We start from the raw sequence: 19798 nt of genomic DNA, 5'->3' as shown, positions 1-19798 counted from the left end.
CGTTTAAACTCTACCTCTAGAGAAAAGAAAGACTACCATTGCCTTTAGACGGTGGGCCACAAACCACTGCTGAATTCATATTGTAAATTGTCAGCTGATGCCTATGATCTTTTTACAGTTAACTCCTGCTAGTTTTCAAGTCATGATAAAAACATTATTAAAAACATGCTTTTTGCCAATAATACACACAGAAAACAAATCTCTTTACTAACCCTCTTCATTGCAAAGTCTTTATTGGGCGGGGGAGAAGAGGAGAGAGGGGATGGTGTTTGGGTCTGAACGATTTCCACAGTTTTTATGGTAAGGACGGAAACCTCAAAAGAGGTTACAGGCACGCTCTACATGTAATATGTTTGATCAGAAGCAGGTTTTAGCACCAAAAAAAGAAATGCTTTGCTCACAACCTTCCTGGTTAGCCTTTGTTCAATATTTAGGGCCTTATTTCGAGTTTGACAGAGCGAATACTCCATCACAAGAGTGGCAGACGTCTTATCCACCAAGTTACAAGTGCAATATAGCCTATCCACCATGTCTTGATGAAGCACCCCATCCAACTAACTCTAAATAAGGCCCTTTGTTATCATCAAGATGTGTCAAAATGTCCTCACTCTCAGGACCCTGTGAGCTGCAATCAGGACGCTCCCCTCTTGAGCAAGGCAAGTTACTAAGCCAACATTGCTGAGATGGCCAAGCTTTTTTCAATTTAATAAGGAAGTGGTGCTCACATGCTTAAACTAGGACTTTAAGATTTAAATATTTAAAACAAATTAAGATGGGTAATGCAATTTAGAGTACATTGACAATATGTTCTTCCACATGAAATTATGGACCTCAAACAGGCATCCAACTGCACGAACCTAGTTGCAATGTACTGTCCGCTGCTAATCCCGTTAACAATACATGGAACATGACTTATAGTCTCTGGCAATCAGACTTCGAAAAGCAAATATTTTGCATTTTTTCAGATTCAGAAAGCCAACATTAACAGCCATCCTTGGGGGAGGCTGATGCCACTGATATTAACAGATTCAGTTTAAACCAAGAAAAGTCTTAGCTGAAATCAACAAAACACAATATTGTCTTTGAGACTGCATATCAGGACGAGAAGTCAAGTAGGTTGTAAAAATACATTCAAAGCATGCTGGAATTTCGCGTATCAGCATTTGTTTCCGTATTTAAATGTGTTTTTTCAAACCAATTTGGTTTCTTTAGAAAACATCAAGTTTGCTGTAAACCATGCTAGGAACGTCCAGCCAGGTCACGTGTTTCATTATTTCAAAGTTGTTGTACAGATGTTCTCATTTAACAGTGTCTTTGGATCAAACCAAGCCATAAGTAACTTTCATGGTACACTTTATTTTTTAAATCAAAACACTACAGATTAGTACAGCCTAGTCTTGTTTTGGAATAAAATACAAGACTTGTGCTTAAGAAATCTCAAGCATCGGAGTCCTTTAGTTAATTTATTTTCTGTCTCTAGCACAAATGAAGCATCTTGCAGTGGGATGGCATCGCTAAAAACAGATCCTAATAATGAAGGTGGAAAGCCAGTTTTGTTAAATCCCAGATTATTAATTTCTCCGGTTAGGAAAAAAAAAAAAAAAAAAAAGAAAATAATTTCATGTTCAATTATTTTCTGACCGCTTTTCTTCCACAAGGAATGTTTAAAAACGCTACAAGTTTCAGTTTGGAGTGATAACTCATTTCTCAGCTGACAGCCATTGGCTTCAATGACGCACCAGCAGTTTAAGTAATGCCCCCATTTCAACATATCCCCGCCCGAAGCATTGGAACGGACAGTGCCACGGTCTCTAAAGCAAACCGGTCAGAAAGCTTTGACCAATCTGGTCTATCATGCAAGTGCTTTAAATAGGAGTCTCTGATCAATACATAACTAGACTTCATACGTCCCCATTCCATTTACCAGGCAAGGGAATGCAGATTCCCAAATACAAAACTAATTCTCCACATTATGCAGGCAGATGTCTGATCGCATGTAAAGGAATAAAAATGAACAAAAGTCAGTGATCCTCAACTAACTTTGCCTGATCAGTTCAAGAATCCACTGGCAGTTTACGTAAAGAAATGGCATTATAGACAGACATAAGCCAGAAAATAAATACAAAAAACTCTTTAAAGTCTTACTATAGAAGCAGGTGTAGCTTGTACTAAACTTTTTTTTTTAAATAATGGATAAAAAAAGCATAAATAAAATTCTCATTACGTTAACCTCTCATGCCCTTCAAAGTTACCCAGTCTTTATGAATTCTAAACAGATGTATGCATGTCACAAGTGTAACCAACCATGCTTGGGTACAAATATTGACCTGGCAGAAACAAATTAGTCTCCAAAGTATAAGCAACAATAAACACTGACTTGGTGGAGAGGCCAATCACTACCAAGCCTCTCTGCTTCGGACGAAGACTGGGGGATCTGCAAGGCTTAGGTTGACTATAGTTAGTAACACAAAGATCATCATTGGTCAGCTGACAATTTACTTGTGTCAATGACAAGACCAATGTAAAACTCACTTTTACAACAGGCATGCGACTTTGAAGAACTAGTTCAACATCCTTGGCGTCTTGGTGTTCGGGGAGGAGGGGTGGAATACAAGAGGTAGTATAAAAGGTTCCCCCCCCAATCAATGACGTTTAGTTTCTTAAAAAATTAAAAACTTTTAAAGTGACAAAGTCACCTTCCATTTGAATCCTCGATTTTTTGGTACAAAAGTTATAGCGGCAGCCATAAATTCACACACAGTTTACTGTTTTCGGGTAGAAAAGGGTACAAAATATACATATATAAATATGTGTGTGTTAGCATACATACCTTGTACATATAAAATTGACAAATCACAATGTGATTTTCGATGATGTAAAAAAGATTTAAACAACATATTAACGTGATAAATCTCCGAGTGCAAAAAATTAAGCTAACCAGCCTGCCATCGTCCTAGATGGAAACTTTTACTTTGCACACTGTGCCTTGTGTTGAGTTTTACTCGCTGCTAACAGCCATACCTAAGCAGGAAAACGGGTTCAGGATGCTGAATAAGCTGTGACATACCAGACAGAAATATTTTACTTTTGCGCGAACATGGTAGACCACGTGTGAAGATGCACTGTCTATCGAAAAAATTCAATGGCATAAATGTGTGCTGCTGCTGTTATACAACAGGTGGCTTCAAAACGGATGCCTTGAATGATTTAAAACATTAAAAAAAAAAAAAAAAAAAAAAAAAAAAAAAACACATTTTACAATTTTACCAAAATATCTAGCAGATCGTCATGCAATAGCTATCAGTTTAAGAATAAAAGGCAAACAAGTTAAACAAATGTGGTGCCTTTCAATGCTATATATATATAAAAATAAAAAAAATCACTCTGCCCCCACCCCCCAGATTAAAGTGATTAACAAATGGACATCTTCAGATCTGCACTTCCTATACATACAACTGTGTTTTGGGGCCTCGGTTGTAGTTACTGCTCAGAGCATCCATCTGCCACAAAGTCCTCATAAAATGTACAATTTCAAAAGATACAAAATAATACAACACTGTGGACTGACGAGTGGGACTAGTCAGCAGCCACCAGATGCTGGAGGGATTTGGTACATAATTATAATCTAAGGACAAGAACAAAACCAGAGGATCAAAATACATCAATAAATTTCCACTGCAACGTCTAAAACAGCACTATTAGTCGAAGATTACCTCACAGACACTGAAAGAAAAGCAGCATTTTCCAAAGGCTTCTCCCATAGTGATTTCCTCATTATAGTTACAGCAATTTGACTGTATAGACATGAACTCCCGTCAGAACCCTTTTATCAAGGCTTGCAAAGCTTCAACTGAAAGTACACATTTTTGCTTCAAAGACGCAATGATCATCCACTTAGTTTTTACAACTGCCATTAAACAAAGTTGCAGTTTTATAAGGGGTCCAAACTTACAGTCCAGGAAAAAGCGATGTTAGTGCCCTGAGCACAAGAAGTGTACACAAGAAAGGCATCTGCTTCTTTGTTCCTATACAAATTAATCAAAATCTGCTTACAGGGGCTCTATGCAAAGAGTCATACACATGGACAGGCTGCCAAGAAAATTTAAATATAAAGGCAATTTTGCCACTTGAGACCCTTCATCTTTGTCCCCTTGTTTAGATCTGAATGTGGCATGGGTTTGTGCAATGTAGGGGGAGGCCCATAATGTATATAACAAATATAATTTACCAGGTATACATTTTCATAACAATTGCTATGAATATATATTTAAAAAAAAGTCAATAAAAAGCACAATGTAAGGCAGTTAATCAGATTCCATTATCCCATCTAGCAGCTAGCAGAGCCCTGGAGCACAAACCCGTTCTTACTTAACATACCACTTAAATAAAGTTTGTGTGTATTTTTCAGTCTGTGTTTTCAGCTATTCCACTCCAGTAAGGAAAAATGGGGTAGAATCGAAACGAAATCTGCCAGATTCTATACCCTACTTGGGCAGCAGAATTATATATTTTTTCTGTTTAATCACTTGATGTGTGTGGCTACCTATAAAGTAGCAAGCAATGGAACAAGTGGTATTATGGAACTACAAGATGGCATCAAAGCACTGAAAACAAACAAAAAATAGCAAATTCGGGATCTGCAGTGATTTCATAAGTGAATGTAACTAACCAGGTCTGGTCATGCAAAAGAGTTACCAATTGTAAACCAAGATTCAAATTATTCCTATTAAAATATTAATTAAATACAATTAACCAGGGATACACATGTGGCAGTTTGAGGAAATACTTTGTTAATAGGAACACCTAAGATGCTTTGAATTTCAGAGATCCCACAAGTGGAGATTGAACTAAAGCACTCCAAAGAGCTGCTAAAAAAAAATACAGAGATTGGCAGATAAGTGCTGCATGTCGCAAGATTTTTAACTTCTCAGCTTGTGGCTACACAGCTTTTACCAGACTCGAGAAAGATGCTCCCTATACCCTCGGATGATAGGATTTCCTAGCAACAGAAATCCTCAAAGAAATTCATTGCCCCAATTGGGATCCCTCTTTTCCACAATAAAGCCATCATTTTTTAAACTAAGAAAGTCAAAGTCAATCCCATGTGGACTGCTCAAAAAGCCAAAGCACATTAGATGAATCCAACTATTCCAACAAAAAGAAAGACACCTGTCAGACCACTTCTGGTGCATATAAAATCAAAGGACACTGCTTGAAGGATTTACATCTTGAAAAACGATGTGAAGGAAGGTGCTCACTCAAATTACGCTGTGCCAGCGTTAAACATAAAAGGCATATTCTGCTGCGATGGAAATTAACTTTGAAGCTAACCAAAAAAAGTGGGTGGATGGAGTTTACAGTGAAATCTTAAAGCCCACACACAAGCGCAGCAGTCCCAGCAAAAAAAAAAGTGGGAAAGCTAAAACGCAATTAAAAGCGGGAACAAGAATGTGTTTAAGATAACATACAAAAAATATAGTATTCTCATGACACATTGGTCAGTCGGAGACTGCCCGTGCGCCATATAGTCAAATATAAGGCTCTCTAAGGCGACCAAAACACTTTGGTCTTAGCACTGGTTCCTTTTTTCCAATGAACTCAATTTATAGTTTTATATTTTTATATATATAGATATATATATTTATAGAATCTGTTTTTAGTTAAAAAGTATTGCATTGACCATATACATTTATCAAGGCATGATGGCTTCAGGTATACCTTAAAAGGGAGGTGGGGCCAGAATAAGGAGGTCAACAACAAACATCAGCTCTTGCTTGCAGGCACTGTACCCACCACAAAGGTTTTTCATAATGTTCAAACCAGGAGGGCAAGGTCAGAATGTCTGGCAAATGGGCATCCTGCCCTGTTCCCGGTGCTGTCATTTGGACCACACTACCCAATTTCTGCCACCACTTTTGTACATAGTTCCGCAGGTCATTCTACCCCTCAAAATCCGTTGCCACTTATGTTGATGGAGAGGTCAGCGACCTGCATGACATTGATACCGCTATTTGCTAGTCGAGCAATGCCCTCGGGGGAGATTGCTTCCATGGCTACCATCCCCGAAGTGATGAGAGTCTGAGGGGTGGGCGTAGATGGCGTGCTGCAGTCCGAACCAGTATCCATAGGGACATTTGTCATAGTCACGGTGCTATTGGGCGAAACCTTCTTGTTTTGGTGTGTTTTGATGTGCTTGGACAAGTGATCGCTTCTCATAAATCGCTTTGGGCATTCTGGGCATGCAAATTTCTTCTCCCCTGGATGGGAAAAAAAAAACAAGAGTTTTAAAAGACTGATCAAAGAGTGCACAATGAAGAAAGTGACGAGCTACACATTGTTGGTCAGTGCTTTAATGATGCACCACAAGTTGGTTAAATGCGGGAACCCCTCGAATATTACAAAGTTAAGTAACCCGTTTTCATTTTTGGTGTCATGACCATGTAGCACCACAAACTACAGCATAGATTAATACAGATAGGGATCTATGCATGTATAATTTGCTTTATATTTTGGCACTTAATTCTAACAACGCAACACACTATAGTATGAAAGAGAGTAATGCTAATGGGCCCTGTCCAGTAGTACAGAGCGATCTAATTGTCTGGCAGCAACTCGGAATAAAATGTTGTGGTCGCCATTACAGGACTCTGTCCCTGTGGCCTAAAAATATTTTAAAAATATGCTATGTATGGGTGGGTGGGTGGGAGGGAGGGAGGGCTACAGGGCAGCTTATGCGTAGAAAAATAGTGGGTCCTTGTTGGAAATGGGGTTTCTGGTTTGCAAGGATATGCACCTCAGCCAGGCAAAACCCACCACTAGTCAGGACGAGCATGTGCACACCAAAGATAACCTGTGCTCACTCCCTGGTAGCAGAGGGGTAACGTGTAAAGCGTTCGCGCAGCGCGCGCACACACACACACAACACAATAAATACACAAAGACCACACAGGATTAAAAGAAATGTTTCTGTATTACAGCCATATAACATTAGACAAAGTGACACAAATCATAAGTACTCTATGCAAATCCTGAGGTAATACTTGTTATAGTGACATGGTAGGTATCCAGAGCGTCTTACTGAATATCGGAGCATGAAATGTGACCGAGTATTAGGTAAATACAGACATGAATTATCACCAGAGTATAGGAACATAAATCAGGTTATGAAAAAGGTACATGAATTACCAAATGTCAATGCAAGTCACCAGTACTCGATAAACCACCTGAAGCATACCAGTAGTGGTCATTCAGTAACAAAACAAGTACTGAAGGATTTTATCCGAGGTACCAGCAAGCGTACGCTCTAGCTTGCGTGCACAGTAGCTGTGGCGGATATCCCAAATTGGTGGGTATGGGAACGCCAATGTCAGGGACCGTGCAGCAGTGGCCCTTCCCTGTACATGCACTCCGAGTCACACTGGCCCCCAGTCTTCTGCACTCAGCCTTCCTGGGCATGGGAAAAAGAGTCAAGGGGTAGACTGTTGTCAATCCATCACCCTGCGCTCACTGAGGCAGCAAACTATGCTATTGAGGGCAGAGCTTGCTGAAGGCAAGAGTCTGTTGGCGCCACCCTAGGAAGGGAATCCCTGGCCATGGAGGCGATGAGGGAGGCCCACACATGGAGGCTTCCCTCAGTATAGTGACGTTGGCCTTGCTCTGGATTTTCGTGCAGGATAAATCACCCTCCTGTGGAGCATCACAGGACGGAGTGCTTGCACTGTTGGAAGACAGTCTTTAGGCCTTCGGTCTCAAGGAGTTGTAGGGCAAATACATAGCCCCTCAAGCTAAGTCCATTCGCAACAGTGGAAAATCAAGCGCTCTCCACGCGCAGATTACAGAAGGTGCCTAGGAGCTAGAAACAGCACTTCCCATGCACTGGGCTTCTTGGGAGGCACTTGAGGGGCAGGCAGGCTAGCACACCGAAGCAGGTGGCTATCTTTCTGGCAGCCCAACAGTGCCTAGGGAAACTAAAGTAAGGGGGCAGCAGGGCAACAAGCAGAAAAGCAAACCAGTAGGTTCTCTATGTCACCAGCAAATCGCAGGCAACAGCAGAAGAGCAGTCCAGATGAGCCATTTGTGCAGCAGTCCTTCTGACAGAGATTCAGTCCCAGGTCCAGAAGTGCTCTAAAAATCATGGGGTCAGAGCCTCTGTACTTATACTCAAAAAAATAAAATCTGTGTTCAGGGGGCGACTTAAAAGGAACCCTTTCAAGTGAAACACAACCCTCTTCCAACCCAACCCTGTCTCCAGACATCAACAGGGAAGCCCATGGTGTGAGGGCGGGCACAGCCAGACATGTAAGGTGTGAACGACCCACCCTATCCGCATCCCAGGATGGCTACCAGCATGCAGATGCCTCTTCTGTCACACCCAGTCCCTTCTGTGTTGTGACTGTCTGGAAAGTATGCACCGAAGGTAGCTGTCACGCTGCCATAGACCTGGATTGTAGAGTTACAAGCACAGAGAAAGGCCAACTTTGTAAAAGTTGCATTTTTAAAACAGTAATGTAAACTCCAACTTCACCAGTAAGCAGGATTTCTCACTAACATTTCAAACACGCCCACGCTACTCCTTTTAGATAAGAAATTACCAATGAATAATATATAAGGGCATTCCGAAAGCTAACCCATGAGAGAAGCAGCCCTCATAGTAGTGAAAAACAAATTAGACTGTGATTACTAGGACATGTTAAACATCAGTACGTGTCCTATCTTTTACATACACAGCACACTGCCCATAGGGCTATATAGGGCCTACTTTAGGCGAGTCTGGGTGAAGAAAAAAGTGAGTTTAAATCTTTGCAAGTAGTTTGAATTGCCATTTGAATGCAGCAGTAAACTGCAAATGCAGTTGCTGCAGTGGCAGGCCTGAGAAGTTTGAAAGGTTACGTCTGTGGGGGCGCAATCAGCGCTGCAGGTCCACTAGCAGCATTTAATTTACAGGCCCTGGGTATATGATATACAACTTCACAAGGGATTGAACAGTAAATTAAACAGGTGTAAGCCAATCATACCAGGGGAGAGCGCACATGCACTTTAGCACTGATTAGCAGTGGTAAAGTGCCGCCCAGAGTCCTAAAGCCAACAAAAACAGGGTCAGAAAAATAGGAGGAGGAAAGCAAAATTTTGTCGATAACACTGCAGAAAGGGCGCATTCCAACAGTCCTGCCCTGGAGGTCTTTTTCAGCCTCGATGGAGCAGATTTAGTGGAGACCGGTGTGAGGAATAAGTCCATTGCTGGCACTAATAGGCCTGGAACCAATGGTAGGAGAGATACCTAGATGTTGATCTATGATGAAGCAACTAAAAAATTATCAATGTATATTGTGCATGAGCCAGAATCTGGATGTTTCATTTTAAAGCACCTATCACCAGGACCTCCTGGAAGGTGTCCATATCATCCACTGAGGAGAATCAGCAAGTAGTGAAGAGTATCTGCCTACGCTTGAAGTGGAAGTATAATAGGTCACCTGCATCTGGACCTGGACAAATGGTGACAATGTAAGCATCTGTGGGCTGGCCAAAATGAGAAACGCCAGGACCTTGGCGAACAATGATGAGATCTGAAACGCGACTGTTGCGAAGGAGTAAAAGGCCTCAGAGGAGGAGTTTTCACAGATTGTGGAAGAGATGCTGGAGGTGGAAGAGAGGTCCTGGAAGGGGAGATGATGGAGAAGGCAGAGGGCTAGGAAAGTCTGGCACCACTGTAGGTGACAATGGAGAGCATACCCTGGAATACTTAAGAGTTTGGGGATGATGGCATATATCTTTGCCTTGATTTTTTGGCCTTTTCTGCAGTTCTGGATGGTCTTGACGTCAGCAGGCTCCTCAATATCAACTTTTTACTACCTCAAAACACTTAGACATCAAGCTTCTATTATGTGTCAACAGTGACACTTCTCAACACCAATCTTCTGCGCCTCAACATCAGTCTCCTTCGACGTTGACAATCTATTCTTTGATACCAAATCCTCTTCGACCCAGACGATGCACATGTATGTATATTACCATGTGTCGATGTCTTTGCTCTTAAAAATCACATTGTTCCATTTCAACATTAACTGAGCTTCCCTTTATATATCTCCAACACCTGAAGTCCTCAAAGAAAGGTGGAAGAGCAGTGGTAAAGGACTGACCCTCTCCTCGCTCTCTGGATGTCCCACTCTCCGATTGTGCTTGTTGCCAGGGTTGCTTCTTTGTACTATTAAGGCAAATCTTCTCCCTTTCTCTCAGGGAATGTCTGAAAAACTTCCTGCAGTGTGGACATCTGTCAGGAACATGGTTCTCAAGAAGGCAAATGATGCAGACATCATAAGGGCCCGACTTGGCCTTCTTTCTTCCACAGGCAAGACACTTGTCAAATTAAGATGGGATTTTATTTGACCAATTACAAAAAAAATCCTGTCAGAAAAATATAGAAAAACAAAATGGATACATGAAATCATTCAAGATAATTAGTTGTCAGAAATTTCCTAGTGAGAACTTTGATGAAAGAGTCAGAAAAAGGCTGAACTAATGCTCCAAGATCCTGTCGGCAAGAGTCGGAAAAAAAGAACTGAAGCAACTGCCACCTGCTGGGCATGACTGGATACTGGTGGTCTCTGGGCCCTAAAATGCACAGATGGTGCTTTTGCATTCACATGATGGCAGTCTATAGGGCTACAATGTCCTCTTTTTCCTTCGGAAAGAGGGTTTTCAAAAGAGATTTAAGTATTCTACCGAAGTGTGTGTGTCTCTGTGTGTTATACACACACTTTTCACTGAAAAAACCTGCAGGTTACAGGGATGTTGTAGTTAGAAAATAGAATGGGGAAAAAGTTATTTTAGAAAACTAAAGGTTACAGGTACATTCTAGTTAGGTGCAGAATTTACTCGCACAAAACTAGATGAATTCAGCAGTTACAGTTAGTTATTTCAAGCAACTATAATTTGCATGCTAAGGTAACTTTAACTCTCTCCCCCACCATACAGTTTTTTCATCAATAATTTGACTGCTAATTTTTCACTAATATTTTAATTGACTTTATAAAATGTGTTTTGAGTGCTGGAATATCTGAGGTAGTTAGTGCATGGCAAAGGAACAAGTTGCATTTACCTTAGGCCCTGGGAGTGGCGGTTCTTGGGGCCAGGGGGCCGCAACGGACCCCCTTCATTATCTTATTTCAGCCTCAGTGAGATATTATGGTACAACTTACAATTGCCCCTGGGAGGTGGTGGTCACTGTGGCTGCAAGGGGGGTAGGGGTGAGGTGCATCCCACTGCCACTATTTAAGCCCCAGGGAGGTGGTGGTTCCCAAGGCGTAAGTAAGCCCAGGAGCGGTGCCCTTTACATCCCACCCCCCCTTTATTTTTGATATACCACAGGGACCTGGCTCACCCGGGGGCTTTACAAGGACAAGCGCGGTCATTAAGTTGCGGCATGTTTTTGTTTTTTTAAGTCCTTTTTTGCCATTGGGACCCCAGCACCAGAGCTAAGAGGTCAGCGTGTTCATACCCTGACCCCTTTTCTGTTTTTTAATCTTTTTTTTCAGGGACTTGGCTGAAGCAGAGTCCCATGATGGCTGCCAACACATCCTTAATGAAGTGTTGGCAGCCAATCAGATCTCAGCACGAGATCGGGAATGTTTGCAGAACCTTCCCGTCCCTCTATATACACAGTTGAATTTTCTTTAATATCTCAAAAACTACTGAACAGATTTACACCAAATAACAAAAAGGGGGTATTCTGGATCAAGAGCTACCTTTGACAAATTTAGTGTAATTCCATCCAGCAGTTCGGGCTGTAGACCTGTTAAAAAACCCTACAGATATTAAACATGGGGAAAACACGTTTTGGGACGGGACCCACCCACCCCCTTTTTCCTCAGCCCCCGCTTGACAGAGCACCCCAGAACTTTCCAGACTGCAGCTAATGTGAGCGTCTAATTTTTTGGGGACAATTTATGAAGATTCAATCGGTGTGAATGATGAAGGCAAATAAAATAATGTTATATTTCCATAGAAAGTAGGTCAACTACCTAGTGGAGACTGTGACTAGATATATATGGAAAATGTCACTTACCCAGTGTACATCTGTTCGTGGCATTAGTCGCTGCAGATTCACATGCTGTGCACATCCCGCCATCTGGTGTTGGGCTCGGAGTGTTACAAGTTGTTTTTCTTCGAAGAAGTCTTTTCGAGTCACGAGACCGAGGGACTCCTCCCATTTCGACTCCATTGCGCATGGGCGTCGACTCCATCTTAGATTGTTTTCCCCGCAGAGGGTGAGGTAGGAGTTGTGTATACTAGTAATAGTGCCCATGCAATGGAGTGAATACGTATGTACATTATGAAGTTTAAAGTAATATATTTACAAATTTACAAATGTTCAAGATCAACTTCTAAACGGCTACAGGCTGCCGGGGAGGCGGGTGGGCGCATGTGAATCTGCAGCGACTAATGCCACGAACAGATGTACACTGGGTAAGTGACATTTTCCGCTCGATGGCATGTGTAGCTGCAGATACACATGCTGTGCATAGACTAGTAAGCAGTTATCTCCCCAAAAGCGGTGGTTCAGCCTGTAGGAGTTGAAGTTGTTTGAAACAATGTTCGTAGCACAGCTGGCCTACTGTGGCCTGTTGTGCAGTTAACACATCTACACAGTAGTGTTTGGTAAATGTATGAGGCGTAGACCATGTTGCTGCCTTACATATTTCGGCCATTGGAATATTTCCTAGAAAGGCCATGGTAGCACCTTTCTTTCTGGTTGAGTGTGCTTTTGGTGTAATAGGCAGTTCTCTATTTGCTTTAAGATAGCAGGTTTGAATACACTTAACTATCCATCTAGCAATGCCTTGTTTAGAAATTGGATTTCCTGTATGAGGTTTTTGGAAAGCAATAAATAATTGTTTTGTTTTTCGAATTAGTTTTGTTCTGTCAATGTAGTACATTAGCGCTCTTTTGATGTCTAATGTATGTAGTGCTCTTTCAGCAACAGAATCTGGCTGTGTGGAAGAATACTGGTAATTCTACCGTTTGATTCAAGTGAGATAACTTTTGGTAAAAAGTTTGGATTTGTCCGTAGAACTACTTTATTCTTGTGTATTTGAATAAATGGTTCTTGTATGGTAAATGCTTGAATTTCACTCACCCTTCTTAGAGATGTGATGGCAATAAAAAATGCAACTTTCCACATTAAGTATTGGATTTCACAAGAGTGCATGGGCTCAAAAGGCGGACCCATGAGTCGTGTTAAGACAATGTTGAGGTTCCATGAAGGAACTGGTAGTGTTCTTGGTGGTATAATTCTCTTTAGGCCTTCCTAGAACGCTTTTATGACTGGTATCCTAAATAATGAAGTTGAGTGCGTAATTTGCAGGTAAGCTGAAATTGCAGTAAGATGTATCTTTATGGAAGAGAAGGCTAGTTTTGACTTTTGCAAATGTAGTAAGTACCCTACTATATCTTTTGCAGATGCATGTAAGGGTTGAATTTGATTATTATGGCAGTAATAAACAAATCTTTTCCACTTATTTGCATAGCAGTGTCTAGTGGTAGGCTTACTAGCTTGTTTTATGACCTCCATACATTCTTGTGTGAGGTTTAAGTGTCCGAATTCTAGGATTTCAGGAGCCAAATTGCTAGATTCAGCGATGCTGTATTTGGATGTCTGACCTGTTGTTTGTGTTGTGTTAACAGATCTGGTCTGTTCGGTAGTTTGACATGAGGTACTACTGAAAGGTCTAGTAGTGTTGTGTACCAAGGTTGTCTTGCCCATGTTGGTGCTATTAGTATGAGTTTGAGTTTGTTTTGACTCAACTTGTTTACTAGATATGGAAGGAGTGGGAGAGGGGGAAAAGCGTACGCAAATATCCCTATCCCAGTTCATCCATAGCGCATTGCCCTGAGACTGATGTTGTGGGTACCTGGATGCGAAGTTTTGGCATTTTGAGTTTTCCTTTGTTGCAAATAGATCTATTTGTGGTGTTCCCCAAATTTGGAAGTAAGTGTTTAGTATTTGGGGGTGAATCTCCCATTCGTGGATCTGTTGGTGATCCCGAGAGAGATTGTCTGCTAACTGATTCTGAATCCCTGGAATAAATTGTGCTATTAGGCGAATGTGGTTGTGAATCGCCCAATGGCATATTTTCTGTGTTAGGAGACACAACTGTGTCGAGTGTGTCCCTCCCTGTTTGTTTAGGTAATACATTGTTGTCATGTTGTCTGTTTTGACAAGAATGTATTTGTGGGTTATTATGGGTTGAAATGCTTTCAGCGCTAGAAATACCGCTAACAGTTCTAAGTGATTTATGTGAAACTGTCTTTGCTGTATGTCCCATTGTCCTTGGATGCTGTGTTGATTGAGGTGTGCTCCCCACCCTGTCATGGAAGCATCTGTCGTGATCACGTATTGTGGCACTGGGTCTTGGAAAGGCCGCCCTTGGTTTAAATTTATACTGTTCCACCATTGAAGCGAGATGTATGTTTGGCGGTCTATCAACACCAGATCTAGAAGCTGACCCTGTGCTTGTGACCATTGTGATGCTAAGCACTGTTGTAAGGGCCGCATGTGCAACATTGCATTTGGGACAATGGCTATGCATGAAGACATCATGCCTAGTAGTTTCATTATCATTTTGACTTGTATCCTTTGTTTTGGGTACATGGCCTGTATTACATTGTGAAATGTTTGAACTCTTTGTGGACTTGGAGTGGCAATCCCTTTTGCTGTGTTGATTGTTGCTCCTAAGTATTGCTGTATTTGACATGGCAGAAGGTGTGACTTTGCGTAGCTGATTGAGAAACCTAGTTTGTGTAGGATTTCTATGACATATTTTGTGTGTTGTGAACACCGTCTTAGCGTGTTGGTTTTGATTAACCAATCGTCCAGGTACGGGAACACATGTATTTGCGGTCTTCTGATATGTGCAGCTACTACTGCCAGGCATTTTGTAAAAACTCTTGGCGCAGTTGTTATTCCGAATGGCAACACTGAATTGGTAATGTATCCCTTGGAATACAAACCTTAGGTACTCTGTGTGAAGGATGTATTGGTATATGGAAATATGCATCCTTTAGGTCTAGTGTTGTCATGTAGTCTTGTTGTTTGGGCAGTGGGATTACGTCTTGTAAAGTAACCATGTGAAAGTGGTCTGATTTGATGTAGGTATTTAATGTTCTGAGATCTAGTATAGGTCTCAGACTCTTGTCTTTTTTGGGTATCAGAAAGTACAGTGAGTAAACTCCTGTGTTTAATTGTTGTATTGGTACTAATTCTATTGCTTCTTTCTGTAGCAATGCCTGAACTTCTAGTCCTAGAAGATCTATATGTTGTTTTGACATACTGTGTGTTTTCGGTGGGACGTTTGGAGGGAATTTGAGAAATTCTATGCAATAACAATGCTGGATAATTGCTAAGACCCAAGTGTCTGTTGTTATTTCCTCCCAATGTTTGTAAAACTTGGTTAGTCTCCCACCCCACAGGTGTTATGTGTTGGGGATTTGTGACCTTGAAGTCACTGTTTGTTTGGAGGAGTTTTGGGACTTTGGAACTTTCCTCTATTTCTTTGAAATTGCCCTCCTCTATATTGTCCCCTGTAGGAAGTTGGCTCTGTATGTGCTATTTCAAAGTAAGGAATAGCATGCACAGAGTCCAAGGGTTCCCCTTAGAGGTAAAATAGTGGTAAAAAGAGATAATACTAATGCTCTATTTTGTGGTAGTGTGGTCGAGCAGTAGGCTTATCCAAGGAGTAGTGTTAAGCATTTGTTGTACATAGACAATAAATGAGGTACACACACTCAGAGACAAATCCAGCCAATAGGTTTTGTATAGAAAAATATCTTTTCTTAGTTTATTTTAAGAACCACAGGTTCAAATTCTACATGTAATATCTCATTCGAAAGGTATTGCAGGTAAGTACTTTAGGAACTTCAAATCATCAAAATTGCATGTATACTTTTCAAGTTATTCACAAATAGCGGTTTTAAAAGTGGACACTTAGTGCAATTTTCACAGTTCCTAGGGGAGGTAAGTATTTGTTAGGTTAACCAGGTAAGTAAGACACTTACAGGGCTTAGTTCTTGGTCCAAGGTAGCCCACCGTTGGGGGTTCAGAGCAACCCCAAAGTCACCACACCAGCAGCTCAGGGCCGGTCAGGTGCAGAGTTCAAAGTGGTGCCCAAAACACATAGGCTAGAATGGAGAGAAGGGGGTGCCCCGGTTCCGGTCTGCTTGCAGGTAAGTACCCGCGTCTTCGGAGGGCAGACCAGGGGGGTTTTGTAGGGCACCGGGGGGGACACAAGCCCACACAGAAATTTCACCCTCAGCAGCGCGGGGGCGGCCGGGTGCAGTGTAGAAACAAGCGTCGGGTTTGTAATGGAAGTCAATGGGAGATCTAGGGATCTCTTCAGCGCTGCAGGCAGGCAAGGGGGGGGTTCCTCGGGGAAACCTCCACTTGGTCAAGGGAGAGGGACTCCTGGGGTCGCTCCTCCAGTGAAAGTCCGGTCCTTCAGGTCCTGGGGGCTGCGGGTGCAGGGTCTCTCCCAGGCGTCGGGACTTAGGATTCAAAGAGTCGCGGTCAGGGGAAGCCTCGGGATTCCCTCTGCAGGCGGCGCTGTGGGAGCTCAGGGGGGACAGGTTTTTGTACTCACAGTCTTAGAGTAGTCCTGGGGTCCCTCCTGAGGTGTTGGATCGCCACCAGCCGAGTCGGGGTCGCCGGGTGCAGTGTTGCAAGTCTCACGCTTCTTGCGGGGAGCTTGCAGGGTTCTTTAAAGCTGCTGGAAACAAAGTTGCAGCTTTTCTTGGAGCAGGTCCGCTGTCCTCGGGAGTTTCTTGTCTTTTCGAAGCAGGGGCAGTCCTCAGAGGATGTCGAGGTCGCTGGTCCCTTTGGAAGGCGTCGCTGGAGCAGGATCTTTGGAAGGCAGGAGACAGGCCGGTGAGTTTCTGGAGCCAAGGCAGTTGTCGTCTTCTGGTCTTCCTCTGCAGGGGTTTTCAGCTAGGCAGTCCTCCTTCTTGTAGTTACAGGAATCTAATTTTCTAGGGTTCAGGGTAGCCCTTAAATACTAAATTTAAGGGCGTGTTTAGGTCTGGGGGGTTAGTAGCCAATGGCTACTAGCCCTGAGGGTGGGTACACCCTCTTTGTGCCTCCTCCCAAGGGGAGGGGGTCACAATCCTAACCCTATTGGGGGAATCCTCCATCTGCAAGATGGAGGATTTCTAAAAGTTAGAGTCACTTCAGCTCAGGACACCTTAGGGGCTGTCCTGACTGGTCAGTGACTCCTCCTTGTTTTTCTCATTATCTTCTCCGGCCTTGCCGCCAAAAGTGGGGCCTGGCCGGAGGGGGCGGGCAACTCCACTAGCTGGAGTGTCCTGCTGGGTTGGCACAAAGGAGGTGAGCCTTTGAGGCTCACCGCCAGGTGTGACAATTCCTGCCTGGGGGAGGTGTTAGCATCTCCACCCAGTGCAGGCTTTGTTACTGGCCTCAGAGTGACAAAGGCACTCTCCCCATGGGGCCAGCAACATGTCTCGGTTTGTGGCAGGCTGCTAAAACTAGTCAGCCTACACAGATAGTCGGTTAAGTTTCAGGGGGCACCTCTAAGGTGCCCTCTGTGGTGTATTTTACAATAAAATGTACACTGGCATCAGTGTGCATTTATTGTGCTGAGAAGTTTGATACCAAACTTCCCAGTTTTCAGTGTAGCCATTATGGTGCTGTGGAGTTCGTGTTTGACAGACTCCCAGACCATATACTCTTATGGCTACCCTGCACTTACAATGTCTAAGGTTTTGTTTAGACACTGTAGGGGTACCATGCTCATGCACTGGTACCCTCACCTATGGTATAGTGCACCCTGCCTTAGGGCTGTAAGGCCTGCTAGAGGGGTGTCTTACCTATACTGCATAGGCAGTGAGAGGCTGGCATGGCACCCTGAGGGGAGTGCCATGTCGACTTACTCGTTTTGTCCTCACTAGCACACACAAGCTGGTAAGCAGTGTGTCTGTGCTGAGTGAGAGGTCTCCAGGGTGGCATAAGACATGCTGCAGCCCTTAGAGACCTTCCTTGGCATCAGGGCCCTTGGTACTAGAAGTACCAGTTACAAGGGACTTATCTGGATGCCAGGGTCTGCCAATTGTGGATACAAAAGTACAGGTTAGGGAAAGAACACTGGTGCTGGGGCCTGGTTAGCAGGCCTCAGCACACTTTCAATTGTAAACATAGCATCAGCAAAGGCAAAAAGTCAGGGGGCAACCATGCCAAGGAGGCATTTCCTTACATCCCCGAAAACCTCCCCGCTGATACTGGCTTTGGTAAGTGAGCTTTGTTTGTGAGGTTGTGGCTTCTGTGGTTTTCCCTCGAAACCCCCCTCGAAATTGTGTCTTTCGAAATGTGCCTCTGCTCTGCGGGGAGTAGAGTGCGCCCATGGCTTTGGCCGTGTCAGTGTCTTAAGTTTTTCTATTGCAGTGTCCACCTCCGGCCCAAACAACTGCTGTCCGTTGAATGGCATATTTAGCACAGCTTGCTGTATCTCTGGTTTAAATCCTGATGTACGCAGCCATGCATGTCTCCTTATTGTTACTGCTGTGTTGACAGTTCTAGCAGCTGTGTCTGCAGCATCCATTGCTGACCGTATCTGATTATTGGAGATACTCTGTCCCTCTTCTACCACTTGCTGCGCTCTTTTTTGGAACTCTTTTGGTAAATGTTCAATAAGGTGTTGCATCTCATCCCAAAGGGCCCTATCATATCTGGCTAACAAAGCTTGCGAATTTGCAATACGCCACTGGTTTTCTGCCTGTGCCGCCACCCTTTTGCCTGCAGCATCGAATTTTCTACTTTCTTTATCTGGAGGTGGTCCATCTCCTGAAGTATGAGAGTTGGCTCTTTTGCGCGCTGCTCCAACTACAACAGAGTCTGGTGTTAGCTGTTGTGTGATGTACACTGGGTCTGTTGGTGGCGGTTTATATTTTTTATCTACTCTTGGAGTAATGGCTCTCCCTTTGACAGGCTCCTCAAACACTTGTTTGGAGTGTTTTAGCATTCTGGGTAACATCGGAAGACTCGGATATTGACTGTGTGTAGACAACAGTGTATTAAAAAGAAAGTCGTCTTCAATGGGTTCTGAATGAAGGCTGACATTGTGAAATGCCGCTGCTCTCGATACCACTTGAGCGTAGCCTGTACTATCCTCTGGTGGCGATGGTCTCGCTGGATAGCATTGAGGACTATTATCTGACACTGGGGCGTCATAAAGGTCCCATGCGTCAGGGTCATCTTGACTCATTCCCGTATGAGTTGGGGAGTGCATCATTGGTGGAGTGGCTACCGGTGATGGTTGCGGAGAGTGATGTGGGGATGGTGGTGGTGTTACTTGTTTAGCCACCTTTGCGTGTGGCTGTTTGTCCTTGTCTTGGAAGGCAAGTTTACCTTTCATTTTGATTGGAGGAAGAGTGCTGATCTTCCCCATATCTTTTTGAATAAAGAGCCGCCTTTGTGTGTGATCTGGCTCTATTGTCTCTAATTCTTGTCCAAATCTGTGTGTCTTCATTTGTGAGGACAGTCCTTGTTCCTCTGAATAGGAACTTATTTTCGGTTCCGAGGCCAGATGTTTCGGGTCCGAAACCTTTTCGGCTGCTTTTTTCAGCTCCGACGAAACCTTCTTTACTTTAGGCGTCGTGCCCTCTCGGTGCCGACCCATTTCGGTGCCACTGTCTCAATGCCGAATCTTCTCGGAGCCACTCTCTCGGGCCAGAGATTGCTGTGTGCCGGTATCTCGACCGGAGTCGGATGACTTAGACACCAGCTTGCCCTTTTTCGGTG

At 43.3% G+C, this 19798-nt stretch overlaps 1 protein-coding gene across 2 annotated transcripts in view; it reads right to left on the bottom strand.

Annotated features, from left to right (window-relative positions):
• Positions 1–216: 216 nt before the first annotated feature.
• SP1 (Sp1 transcription factor) overlaps positions 217–19798 on the bottom strand; it is a 136591-nt gene continuing 117009 nt past the window's right edge. For both annotated transcript variants that reach the window (XM_069230964.1, XM_069230963.1), the window contains exon 6: positions 217–6257. In XM_069230964.1, the coding sequence (XP_069087065.1) occupies positions 5947–6257 (311 nt within the window). In that variant the 3' untranslated portion in view covers positions 217–5946. The remainder of the gene's footprint in view (positions 6258–19798) is intronic.

The sequence above is a fragment of the Pleurodeles waltl genome, chromosome 4_2, assembly GCF_031143425.1.
Source record: "Pleurodeles waltl isolate 20211129_DDA chromosome 4_2, aPleWal1.hap1.20221129, whole genome shotgun sequence".
Lineage (NCBI taxonomy): Eukaryota > Metazoa > Chordata > Amphibia > Caudata > Salamandridae > Pleurodeles > Pleurodeles waltl.
This window is presented reverse-complemented; position numbering and strand designations above follow the sequence as displayed.